The 12,558-nt window shown below is 53.4% G+C and overlaps 1 protein-coding gene across 2 annotated transcripts in view; it reads left to right on the forward strand.

Moving 5' to 3' along the window:
* The window catches only part of PRR12 (proline rich 12), a 34,972-nt gene extending 25,513 nt beyond the window's left edge, over nucleotides 1-9,459 (forward strand). For both annotated transcript variants that reach the window (XM_016936548.4, XM_016936549.4), the window contains exons 10-14: nucleotides 3,468-3,593; nucleotides 4,460-4,557; nucleotides 7,862-8,008; nucleotides 8,123-8,218; nucleotides 8,479-9,459. In XM_016936548.4, the coding sequence (XP_016792037.1) occupies nucleotides 3,468-3,593; nucleotides 4,460-4,557; nucleotides 7,862-8,008; nucleotides 8,123-8,218; nucleotides 8,479-8,625 (614 nt within the window). In that variant the 3' untranslated portion in view covers nucleotides 8,626-9,459. The remainder of the gene's footprint in view (nucleotides 1-3,467; nucleotides 3,594-4,459; nucleotides 4,558-7,861; nucleotides 8,009-8,122; nucleotides 8,219-8,478) is intronic.
* The last annotated feature ends 3,099 nt before the right edge of the window (nucleotides 9,460-12,558 follow it).

Consider the following 12,558-nt stretch of genomic DNA (forward strand, 5'->3'; position numbering starts at 1 on the left):
GGATCAGCTGAGGTCATGAGTTCAAGACCAGCCTGACCAACATGGTGAAATCCCGGCTTTACTAAAAAATACAAAAATTAGCCCAGCATGGTGGCGCGTGCCTGTAATCCCAGCTACTCAACGAGGCTGAGGCAGGAGAATCACTTGAACCCGGGAGGCAGAGGTTACAGTGAGCTGAGATCAGGCCACTGCACTCCAGCCTAGATGACAGAACAAGACTCCGTCTCAAAAAAAAAAAGTCTGGTTAGTGATGACAATAACAACAACAAAAATAAATATATATTCACATATGTACAGTAAGGGTAACAGCTGATTTTTGTTGAGTGCTTACTATGTACCAGAAATCATTTTAAACATTTGCACACAGGCTTACTTGACCTTTACCTAATAAACCCCGTGAGATAGCTTGGTAGAATTATCCTCATTTTAAAGATGGGGGCTGGGTGTGGTGGCTCGCACCTGTAATCCCTCCACTTTGGGAGGCTGAGGTGGTAGACTCACTTGAGCTCAAGAGTTCGAGATGAGCCTGGGCAACATAGTGAGACCCCGTCTCTACAAACAAATTTTAAAAAATTAACTGGGCTTGGTGGCGAATGCCTGTAGTCCCAGCTACTCAGGAGGCTGAGGCAGAAGGATCACTTGAGCCCATGAGTTCAAGGCTATGGTGAGGTATGATTACACCACTGCTTTCCAGCCAGGGTGACAGAATTAGACCCTGTCTCTAAGGATAACTTCTTAAATAAATAAAAGATGAAGAAACTGAGGCACCAAGAGGTGATGATACCTGGTCAGGGCCACACAGTACAGGGGTAGCTGTTTTAACAGAGATTAGAATTAGCGAGTCAAATGAGGAAGGCGGAATTCTCTTTCCATCAAAGCCCTGATATAGCAGGGAGATGTATAGAAAATAAAAGCGGCCGGGCACAGTGGCTGATGCCTGTAATCCCAGCACTTTGAGAGGCCGAGGCGGGCAAATCACCTTAGGTCAGGAGCTCGAGACCAGCCTGGTCAACATGGAGAAACCCCGTCTCTACTAAAAATAAAAAAATTAGCCGGGTGTGGTGGTGCATGCCTATAATCACAGCGACTCGGGAGGCGGAGCCAGGAGAATCACTTGAACCTGGGAGGCAGAGGTTGCAGTGAGCTGAGATTGCGCCGTTGCATTCCAGCCTGGGCAACAGAGGGAAACTCCGTCTCAATAAATGAATGAACAAACGAATGAATGAATGGCTCTTTTTCAGGGTTGTCCAGGGTCCCAGTTTCCTTCTCTCTTGTTGACCAGCTGTTCGCCTTGTTGCTGGGGTCATGACCCCTTTCAGTGAGCCCAAGCCCTGTTTCTGCCCCTGGCCACCCCACAGACCTTCCCCAACACCCCCAAATCCCATCAAGCTCCGTGTCCTGGCTTCCCCATCTTAGGGACCGGACTCTGGTTACACAGTCACCTGACCAGACTTCCCAGGAGCCATCCTCACCTCTTTTCCTTTTCTTTTTCTTTTCTTTTCTTTTCTTTCCTTTTTTTTTTTTTTTTTTTGAGACAGAGCCTCACTCTGTCACCCAGGTTGAAGTGCAAAGTGGTGTAATTTCAGTTCACTGAAACCTCCACCTCCTGGGTTCAAGTGATCCTCCTTCTTCAGCCTCCCAAGTAGCTGGGACTAGATGTGTGCCACCATGCCCGGCTAATTTGTGTATTTTTAGTAGAGATGAGGTTTCACCATGTTGGCCCAGGATGGTCTCGAACTCCTGACCTCAGGCGATCCACTCGCCTCAATCTCACAAAGTGCTGGGATCACAGGCATGAGCCACTGCACCCGGCCTTCCTCTTTTCTTTTTCTACCTGTCGCCCCCACAGCTGGGCAGCTCCCAGCCCTGTCCGCCCCCATCCCCTCCACCCTTTCCCAGGCCTGCCCAGCTCAGCCTCGTCCTCTGCTTCCATCCCTGCCCCACCTCCATTCGTTCCTACCTGGTCCATCAGCCTGGACTTCAGCCTCACTCCTCCAGTCTGTCCCCTGCTTGGCTTAGAAGAGATCTTTCTATGCTTACACTCACCCTTTCCCTGCTCTCAGCTCTCTCATGGCTCCCTAGTACCCACCAGAAAAAGCCCTTGCCCTTTCTGCCTGGTGTTGGAGGCCCAGTGTGGTCTGGCCTGCACTGACCTGTGCAATGCCAGCTCCCATCTCGTCCCTCAGCCTTGCCCCTTTATGATCTGACCTCCCTGGATACCCTCTTCTGGAAACCAACAATGCTGCTGCTTTAGACTTACGTGAAGCCACAATTAAGTGCTCTGAGCTATCACTCAAGGCTCAGCCTTTGTTTGATCTTGAACAAGGGTGAGTCTGATGCCTCCTGTGAGTTTTTTTTTTTTTTTTTTTTTTTGAGACAGTCTTGCTCTCGTTGCCCAGGCTTGTTGCCAGTGCAGTTGTGCGATCTCAGCTCACCGCAACCTCTGCCTCCTGGGTTCAAGCAATTCTCCTGCCTCAGCCTCCCGAGTCGCTGTGATTACAGGCATGCACCACCACACCCGGCTAATTTTGTATTTTTAGTAGAGACAGGGTTTCTCCATGTTGGTCAGGCTGGTCTCGAACTCCCGACCTCAGGTGATCCACTTGCCTTGGCCTCCCAAAGTGCTGGGATTACAGGTGTGAGCCACCATGCCCAGCCCTTTTTTTTTTTTTTTTTTTTGAGACGGAGTTTCGCTCTTGTTGTCCAGGCTGGGGTACAATTGTGCGATCTTGGCTCACCGCAACCTCCGCCTCCCAGGTTCAAGGGATTCTCCTGCCTCAGCCTCCCGAGTGGCTGGGATTACAGGCATGCACCACCATGCCCGGCTAATTTTGTATTTCTTAGTAGAGATGGGGTTTCTCCATGTTGGTCAGGCTGGTCTCCAATTCCCGACCTCAGGTGATCTGCCTGCCTCGGCCTCTCAAAGTGCTGGGATTGCAGGCCACAGCACTTTATGGGCTACAATGCCTGGCTTTTTTTTTTTTTTTTTGGAGACGAGTTTCACTCTGTCACCCAGGCTGTGCAATGGCACAATCTTGGCTCACTGCAACCTCCGCCTCCTGGGTTCAAGCCGTCCTCCTACCTCAGCCTTCCGAGTAGCTGGGATTACAGGCGTGTGCCACCACACCTGGCTAATTTTTGTATTTTTAGTAGAGACAGGGTTTTGCCACGTTGGCCAGGCTGGTATCAAACTCCTGACCTTAGGTGATCTGCCTCGGCCTCCCAAAGTGCTGGGATGACAGCCGTGAGCCACTGTGCCTGGCCTTCTCTGAGCTTCTTGCAGTCCCTGTGATTCTGCCACAAGAGCACATGGCACTGGCGCTTGCCTGTCAATCTTCCCTAGCGGACTTGGACCTCCCAAAAGCAGGGATTTCTCTTCCGGTCCCCAGTGTTGAGAACAGTGTCTGCCACACAGGTGGTCTCAGAGGAAGTTGGGATAACGAGCCTGTGTCCTGTCTTTTCTGCAGAGCGGGCAGTACCTGGGCGTCTGCTCAAAACCAGGGCGATGCGGGAGATGTACCGGAGCTACGTGGAGATGTTGGTGAGCACAGCACTTGACCCAGACATGATCCAGGCCCTGGAGGACACGCATGGTGAGCTGAGGCCTGGGGAGGAGGGGTGGGGGCTGACTCGGTCTGAGGGAGCAGGTGCTGAGGGCTTGGACCTGATGTGAGAGAGGAGAGGTTTGGGGTCTGGACTCCTGAGTCTGAGGGAAGAGGAGCTGAGGTCTGGACCTGGGTCTGAGAGAGGAGGGGCTGGGGCCTGGAGTCCTGGGTCTGAGGGAGGAGGTCCCTGGGTCCTAGGGAGAAGAGGCTGGGGGCCTGGACTCCTGGGTCTGAGGGAGGAAGGGCTGGGGGCCTGGACTCCTGGGTCTGAGGGAGGAGGGACTGGGGGCCTGGACTCCTGGGTTTGAGGGAGGAGGCGCTGGGGGCCTAGACTCCTGGTTCTGAGGGAGGAGGGGCTGGACCTGGACTCCCGGGTCTGAGGAAGGAGGGACTGGACTCCCGGGTCTGAGGGAGGAGGGGGCTAGGGGTCTGGACTCCTGGGTCTGAGGAAGGAGGGACTGGGGCCTGGACTCCTGGGTCTGAGGGAGGAGGGACTGGGGCCTGGACTCCTGGGTCTGAGGGAGGAGGGGCTGGGGGTCAAGGGGCTAGGGGTCTGGACTCCTGGGTCTGAGGGAGGAGGGGCTGGGGCCTGGACTCCTGGGTCTGAGGGAGGAGGGGCTGGGGGTCTGGACTCCTGGGTCTGAGGGAGGAGCGGCTGGGGGTCTGGACTCCTGGGTCTGAGGGAGGAGGGAGCTGGGGCCTGGACTCCTGGGTCCGAAGGAGGAGGGGGCTGGGGCCTGTACTTTTGTCTCTGAGTGGGAAGGGGATTTGGGGACCCAGACTCCATGACCCCACCTTGGCCCCAGTGCTTTGTGAGGCTGTGGCCTTCCTGATACCATGTCCTTGTCCATCAGACGAGCTGTACCTGCCCCCCATGCGGAAGATAGACGGCCTGCTGAATGAGCACAAGAAGAAAGTCCTGAAGCGGCTGTCGCTAAGCCCAGCCCTGCAGGTGCCTGGGGGTCTGGGCAGGGGGTGTCTGGGGCCCAGGGTCCACATGGAGAAGACATGTACGTGTCGGCCGCTGTTGGCGGGGGTGATCCTGGAAGGAGATCGTCCTTCTGGGCTCAGATGGGAGAAGAGTTGAGGGCAGGACTGTCAGGAGATCTCTGGGTTCTCAACAGCCATGAAGCCCATGTGGGGAGGAGCTGTGGGCCTTGGGGCAGCAGAGGGGTGGTTGTGAAAGGCTGGGCTGTTGTTGCGGAGAACAAGTGTGGAGCCAAACATAGACTAGGCCTGCACCCAAAGCGGGCACTGGACCGATGGCTTCTTTGTGAGTCCAATGCAGGCTATTAGGATCCCAGGCTTCAGTGTTAAGTCATCTGTATGATTTCCCTTCTGGGATATTCTGGGATGGAATATCAGGGCTCTGAAATCCAGTGTTAAACTGGCTCTGAGGATTCTGGTTGGGATGTTAGTGTGGCACTGAGAATTCCGGGATAGAATGTTAGGGTAACTGAGACTTCTGGAATCGAATGTTATTCTGGCTTTGAGAATTCTGGAAGACTTGCAGTGATTCTGAGAATTCTGGGATGGATTCTAGGCTGGTACTAAGAATTCTGGGATAGGCTATTAGGCTGGTGCTGAGATGGCTGGTGGGAAGTTAGTCTTAGAAAATACGCAGGAAGGCCGGGCACAGTGGCTCACGCCTGTGATCCTAGCACTTTGGGAAGCCAAGGCCGGTAGATGGCCTGAGGTCAAGAGTTCGAGACCACCCTGGCTCTCTCAAAATAAAAAAAAGTGAAACCCCGTCTCTACTCAAAATAAAAAATTAGCTGGGCGTGGTGGTGGGCACCTGTAGTCTTAGCTTCCCTGGAGGCTGAGGCAGGAGAATCAGTTGAACCCAGGAGGTGGAGCTTGCAGTGAGCCAAGATGGTACCACTGCACTCCAGCCTGGGCGACAGAGCAAGACTGTCTCCAAAAAAGAAAAAAAAGAAAACAGGCCGGGCGCGGTGGCTCACGCCTGTAATCCCAGCAGTTTGGGAGGCCAAGACGGATGGATCACGAGGTCAGGAGATCGAGACCATCCTGACTAACACAGTGAAACCCCGTCTCTACTGAAAATACAAAAAAATTAGCTGGGTGTGGTGGCGGGCGCCTGTAGTCCCAGCTACTCAGGAGGCTGAGGCAGGAGAAAGGCGTGAACCCGGGAGGCGGAGCTTGCAGTGAGCCGAGATCGTGCCACTGCACTCCAGCCTGGGCGACAGAGCGAGACTCTGTCTCAAAAAAAAAAAAAAACACACACACACATATATATATATATAGAGAGAGAGAGAGAGAGAGAGATATTAATATGACTCAGAGAATTTTGAGTGAGATAGTAGTTTTCTCAGAATGATGGGTGGGACGTTGGGATGACCGAGAATTCTGGAATGGATTCTTAGACTGGTGTGGAGAAATCTAAGCTGGAATGTTATGCGACTCTGAAAATTCGTGGGTAGAGTGCTGGGTGGGTTGGAAAATTCTGGGTAGCATTAGGTTATAAAAACTCTGGAGGATATGAATCTAGTCTACAAATTCTGAGATGGATTGTTAGGCTGGCACTGAGGATTGTGGGTGAGATGTTACACTAGGGTAGATAATCCCAGTGTAGGATATTAGAGTAGGTCTGAGAAGTATGTGTTATTAGTCGGGAGTTAGAATTCTGGGGTAGATGGCTGGGCGCGGAGGCTCATGTTGGTAATCCCAGCACTCTGGGAGGCTAAGGGAGGTGGATCACGAGGTCAGGAGATCAACAACAACCCATCCTGGCTAACATGGTGAAACCCCGTTTCTACTAAAAATACACAAAAAATTAGCCGGGTGTGGTGGTGGGTACCTGTAGTCCCAGCTACTCGCGAGGCTGAGGCAGAATAATGGTGTGAACCTGGGAGGCGGAGCTTGCAGTGAGCCAAGGTCGCGCCACTGCACTCCAGCCTGGGCGACAGAGCGAGACTTTGTCTTAAAAAAAAAAAAAAAAAAAAAGAATTCTGGGGTAGATGGGATGGTTAGGATAGGGCTGAGAATTCTGGGATAGATGGTTAGGATGGAGCCAAGAATTCTGGGATAGATGGTTAGGATGGGGCCGAGAATTCTGGGGTAGGTGGTTAGGATGGGGCTGGGAATTCTGGGGTGGGTGGTTAGGATGGGGCCAGGAATTCTGGGGTAGGTGGTTAGGATGGGGCTGGGAATTCTGGGGTGGGTGGTTAGGATGGGGCCGGGAATTCTGGGGTAGGTGGTTAGGATGGGGCTGGGAATTCTGGGGTGGGTGGTTAGGATGGGGCCAGGAATTCTGGGGTAGGTGGTTAGGATGAGACCGAGAATTCTGGGGTAGGTGGTTAGGATGGGACTGAGAATTCTGGGGTAGGTGGTTAGGATGGGGCCAAGAATTCTGGGGCAGGTGGTTAGGATGGGGCCGAGAATTCTGGGGTAGGTGGTTAGGATGGGACCGAGAATTCTGGGGGTAGGTGGTTACGATGGGGCTGAGAATTCTGGGATAGGATAGGTGATTAGGATGAGACTGAGAATTCTGGGGTAGGTGGTTAGGATGGGGCCGAGCATTCAGGGATAGGTGGTTAGGATGGTGCTGAGAATTCTGGGATAGATAGTTAGGATGGGGCTGAGAATTCTGGGGTAGGTAGTTAGGATGGTGCTGAGAATTCTGGGATAGGTGGTTAGGATGGGACTGAGAATTCTGGGATAGATAGGATGGGGCTGAGAATTCTGGGGTAGGTGGTTAGGATGGGGCTGGGAATTCTGGGGTAGGTGGTTAGGATGGTGCTGAGAATTCTGGGATAGGTGGTTAGAATGGGGCTGAGAATTCTGGGATACATAGTTAGGATGGGGCTGAGAATTCTGGGGTAGGTGGTTAGGATGGTGCTGAAAATTCTGGGGTAGGTGGTTAGGATGGGGCTGGGAATTCTGGGGTAGGTGGTTAGGATGGGGCTGAGAATTCTGGGATAGATGGTTAGGATGGGGCTGGGAATTCTGGGATAGATGGTTAGGATGGGGCTGGGAATTCTGGGGTAGATGGTTAGGATGGGGCTGGGAATTCTGGGGTAGAATTTTGGGTGACATTGAGAATCTGAGCCAGGCCAGAAGGCACAGTGGAAGCATCACTGGTCAGGCCCAGCCTCCTCTGTCCTTTGAGGAGACTCTAGTTGTCTCTCCTGATCTGCAGCCTGGGGGAAACTGAGGCACGGATCTGAGACCTGGCTGTTGGGTTTGGGGTTTATGGATCCAGGGCGGCATCCAGCTGACCCATTGGCTTCCCACAGGATGCTCTGCACACGTTCCCACAGCTGCAAGTGGAGCAGAGTGGGGAGGGCTCTCCGGAAGAGGGGGCTGTGCGGCTGCGGCCCGCCGGGGAACCCTACAACCGCAAGACGCTCAGCAAGCTCAAGAGGAGTGTGGTCAGAGCCCAGGTGGGCACTGGGGCTGGGGCTGGGAGTGGGGAGTGCCGGCGGTATGTGGGAAGGGAGGAGAGGGGCTGCCAAGTGCCGGGCTGGAGGGGCTGAGGTATCTCCACTCCTACCCAGGAGTTCAAGGTTGAGCTGGAAAAGTCGGGATACTATACACTCTACCATTCGCTCCACCACTATAAATACCACACCTTCCTGCGCTGCCGGGACCAGGTGAGCCCCACCCACAGCACCCATCGCCCTGGGATTCCAACCTTTCTGACTTCCTCTTGGGATCCGAGGGTCCAAGCCCAGCCCCGTCCTGCCTCAGACCCAAGAGTTCAGGTCCTTCTGTCTTGGACTTAAGAATGCAGCCCCCAGCCCTGGTCTCCCTGGGACACTGACATCTGACACCCCAGGCCCCATGCCCCAGCCCCTTCCCTCCCCAGAGGCCGGTGTGCCACCTTCCCCAGTGCCATGTTTGACCCCTGCAGACCCTGGCCATCGAGGGCGGCGCCGAGGACCTGGGCCAGGAGGAGGTGGTCCAGCAGTGCATGCGGAACCAGCCATGGCTGGAACAGCTCTTTGACTCCTTCAGTGACCTGCTGGCCCAAGCACAGGCCCACAGCCGCTGCGGGTGACCCCGCCCCAGCTTGTGAGGGGGGCGCCTCCTCCATGAACCGAGAATTGGGACAGAACCGTGTCCTCAGGAGCTAACACCTGGGCTCCGTCGCCGGGGAAAGGGGGTCATGGGTCAGGGTGTGTCTGTGCTGCCCCCTCCAGGGCAGGGTTCAAAGTCCGACTCCCCCCCTCTCCCAAGCCCCCTCCACTCCCTCCCCATTCCTCCCACTGTTCGGTGTACAGAGAAATTATTTATATATATGTATAAATGTCTATTTAGTAACGGTTTCCCTCTCCCCTTGCCCCGACCCCCCCTCCACAGCCACAGCCCCCTCCCCCTCCACCTTGTACATAATGTATAGGAAAAGTCTATGTATGGCTGGGGGGGGGGTGGGGTGGCTTCAGAGAGCTGGGGGACCCCTTCCCCCCAAGTCCCCCCTGCAGGCCAAGATCTTTGCTAAAGGCCATTCCCTCCCCAGGGCATTTGGCGTCGGGTGGGAGGGGAAAACGCATCTTGTTAATTATTTTTAATCTTATTTATTGTACATACCTGGGGCAGGGGCTTGGGGAGGTGGAGGGGGGAGAAGGGTCCCCTCTCTCTGCCCCTCCCACTCCTTTTCTACAGCGATTTGTCTGTGTCTGGCCCCCACCCGCTGCCCACCCCCCATTGTTGTCTGGATGTGGTTCTATTTTTTATCGGTCTCCTTTCCCCTCCTCCCTGTTCTCGCCCCCGCCCCACCCCCTGCTCCCACCACCCTTTGTCTCTTGCTCTTTCTTGGGCTTCTGTACAACTCAACTTGTATACACTGTGTACACACAACCAGCCAAACGAAAACCCAACGGCAAACACTTTACCGGCAGGCTGGAGTGCCTCTGTCCTGCGGCGCTGGGGTGGGTGGCGGTGGTGGCAGGGGCAGAGGTTCTGGAACGGGACTTTCCCAGAGCCCTGGGCAGTGGGGGGCCTGAGGCTGGCATATGTTCTGTGTCCCCGCACAGCAGAGTATCCCACCCTGAAATTTAATGACTTCAGACAACAAATATTTATCACTGGGGGGTTTCTTTTGTTTTTTAGCTAAAGACAGGGTCTCGCTCTGCCACCTAGGCTGGAGTGCAGTGGCATGATCATAGCTCACTGCAGCCTCCAACTCCCTGGCTCAAGCGATCCTCCTGCCTCAGCCTCCCAAAGTGACGGGATTACAGGCAAGTGCCACTGTGCCTGGCCCTGTGTTCTTTATGTTACCCAGGCTGGCCTTGAACTTCTGGGCTTAAAAGATCCTCCTGCCCCAGTCTCAAGTAGTTGGCATTACTGGTGCATGCCACTACACCCAGCTCAAATCCTGTAGTGTTTTGTTTTGGTTTTTTTTTTTTGAGACAGAGTCTCGCTCTGTCACCCAGCCTGGAGTGCAGTGGTTCGATCTTGGCTCATGCAACCTCAGCTTCCCCGGTTCAAGCGATTCTCCTGCCTCAGCCTCCCAAGTAGCTGGGATTACAGGGGCCTACCACTACATCCAGCAAATTTTTGTATTTTTAGTAGAAACCAGGTTTCACCATGTCGGCCAGGCTGGTCTCGAACTCCTGACCTCAAGTGATCCGCCAGCCTCAGCCTTCCAAAGAGATTACAGGTGTGAGCCACTGCGCCCGGCCTCAAGTCCTGTATTCTTGAATCCAAGTGAGTGGTCCATGGTACAGCACTCTTGGAGTTCCCCAAGCGCTTGTATAAATGTAGAATCGGCACAGGCAGCAGACGAGGAGAGGGCAGGTTGAATAGGGCTGTTTCCCCTCCTCCCACCCTTAAAGGAAAAGATGTAGAATCTCAGGCTGTTGCTCTGGTCTACTTGATCAGAACCCACTTTTTAGTAAAATGCCGAGAGGATTCTCAAGCACATTCAAGTCTGAAGAACCGTGTTCTAGAACAAGAATGTTAAAAATGTGCAGGTTGGCTGGGCACGGTGGCTCACGGCTATAATCCCAGCACTGTGGGAGGCCGGGGTGGGGGGGATCACTTGAGGTCAGGAGTTCGAGACCGGCCTGACCAACATGGTGAAACCCCGTCTCTACTAAAAATACAAAAATCAGCCAGGCGTGGTGGCGTGCGTCTATAATCCCAGCTACATGGGAGGCTGAGGCTGAGGCAGGAGAATCGCTTGAATCCGGGGGGCGGAGGTTGCAGTGAGTTGAGATCGTGCCATTGTACCACTCCAGCCTGGCTGACAGAGCGAGACTCCATCTCAAAAAATAAAAAATGTGGAGGTCAACTGGCAATATTTTAGAACCCAGTCTGTGAAGCAGTGAACAGGCTGTTGTCATTCTAGAGCCTGGATGGATGGACCACTGGTGTTCCAGAACCCTGGCTTAGTCCGTGGGTAGGGACCCAGTGTGAGATTTGAGGGTGGAACATCAGCATTCCAGATGCCCTTTTAGGTGAGATTCAGGGAGAACCCTCATCGTTCTAGAACCTTGAGTATTGTTCCAGGGGTGTCCAAGGAGAGAATACAGTCATGGGTTCTTAGTTTCTGTTGTACCAGTAAAGCCCCTTCCTCATCCCTCTTTTTTGTTTATTACTAGAGACAGAAACTAAAAACCATGGCTTCAGGCTGCTAAAAGCCTAAAACAAAACAGAACAACAACAAAATAAGGTGGGTTGGACAAATCTGGACTCTAGACCATCACGTTACAGATTTTTTTTTTTTTTTTGGACGGAATCTCGATCTGTTGCCCAGGCTGGAGTGCAGTGGCGCAATCTCGGCTCACTGCAAGCTCCACGTCCTGGGTTCCTGCCATTCTCCTGCCTCAGCCTCCCAAGTAGCTGGGACTACAGGTGCCCACCACCACGCCCGACTAATTTTTTTTTTTTGTATTTTTAGTAGAGACAGGGTTTCACTGTGTTAGCCAGGATGGTCTCGATCTCCTGACCTCGTGATCCGCCTGCCTCGGCCTCCCAAAGTGCTGGGATTACAGGCAAGAGCCATCGTGCCTGGCCACATGTTACAGATTTTAGATCCTGGTTTCAGACTAGAGGATGGATAGTAGCATTTGAGAACCATAATGGGTGAGTCAACAATATACCATGAAGCCAGGCGTGGTGGCTCACGGTTGTAATCCCAGCACTTTGGGAGGTGGAGATGAGCGGATCACCTGAGGTCAGGAGTTTGAGACCAGCGAGACCAGCCTGGCCAGCATGGTAAAAACCCTCTTCTTTTTTTTTTTTTGAGACGGAGTCTCCCTCTGTTTCCCAGGCTGGAGTGCAGTGGCACTATCTTGACTCACTGCAACCTCCGCCTCCCAAGTTCAAGCGATTGTCCTGCCTCTGCCTTGTGAGTAGCTGGGATAACAGGTGCATGCCACCACTCCCGGCTAATTTTTGTATTTTTAGTAGAGACAGGGTTTCACCATGTTGATCAGGCTGGTCTCGAACTCCTGACCTCATGATCTGCCCTTCTTGGCCTCCCAAAGTGCTTGGATTACAGGCATGAGCCACTGTGCCCAGCCAACCCTATCTCTCTTAAAATTACAGAAATTAGCCAGGCATAGTGGCTTGTGCCTGCTACTCAGGAGGCTGAGGCAGGAGACTCGCTTGAACCCAGGAGGCTGAGGTTGCAGTGAGCCCAGATCGCGCCACTGCACTCCAGCCTGGGCAACAGAGTGAGACTCCATCTCAAAAAATTTAAAAAAGGATCATGAACTTTCTAGAATCATTGAGTTAAGAGGGCTGAGTACAAACCATTATTGTGCTTGAACTGTGGCCTATAGCATGTGGGGGTGCAGCCTTTGATGGAAAGCCATACACTCAAGGTCCTGGACTAGGCTGTCAAACTGAGGCCAAATGCCAGGTGACAGTGGCTCATGCCTATAATCCCAGCACTCTGGGAGGCCAAGGCAGGAGGATTGCTTGAGTCCAGCCTGGGCAACATGGCGAGATCCTCATGTCTCCAAAAAAAAAAAGCTAAAATTGA

The sequence above is a fragment of the Pan troglodytes genome, chromosome 20 (assembly GCF_028858775.2).
Source record: "Pan troglodytes isolate AG18354 chromosome 20, NHGRI_mPanTro3-v2.0_pri, whole genome shotgun sequence".
Lineage (NCBI taxonomy): Eukaryota > Metazoa > Chordata > Mammalia > Primates > Hominidae > Pan > Pan troglodytes.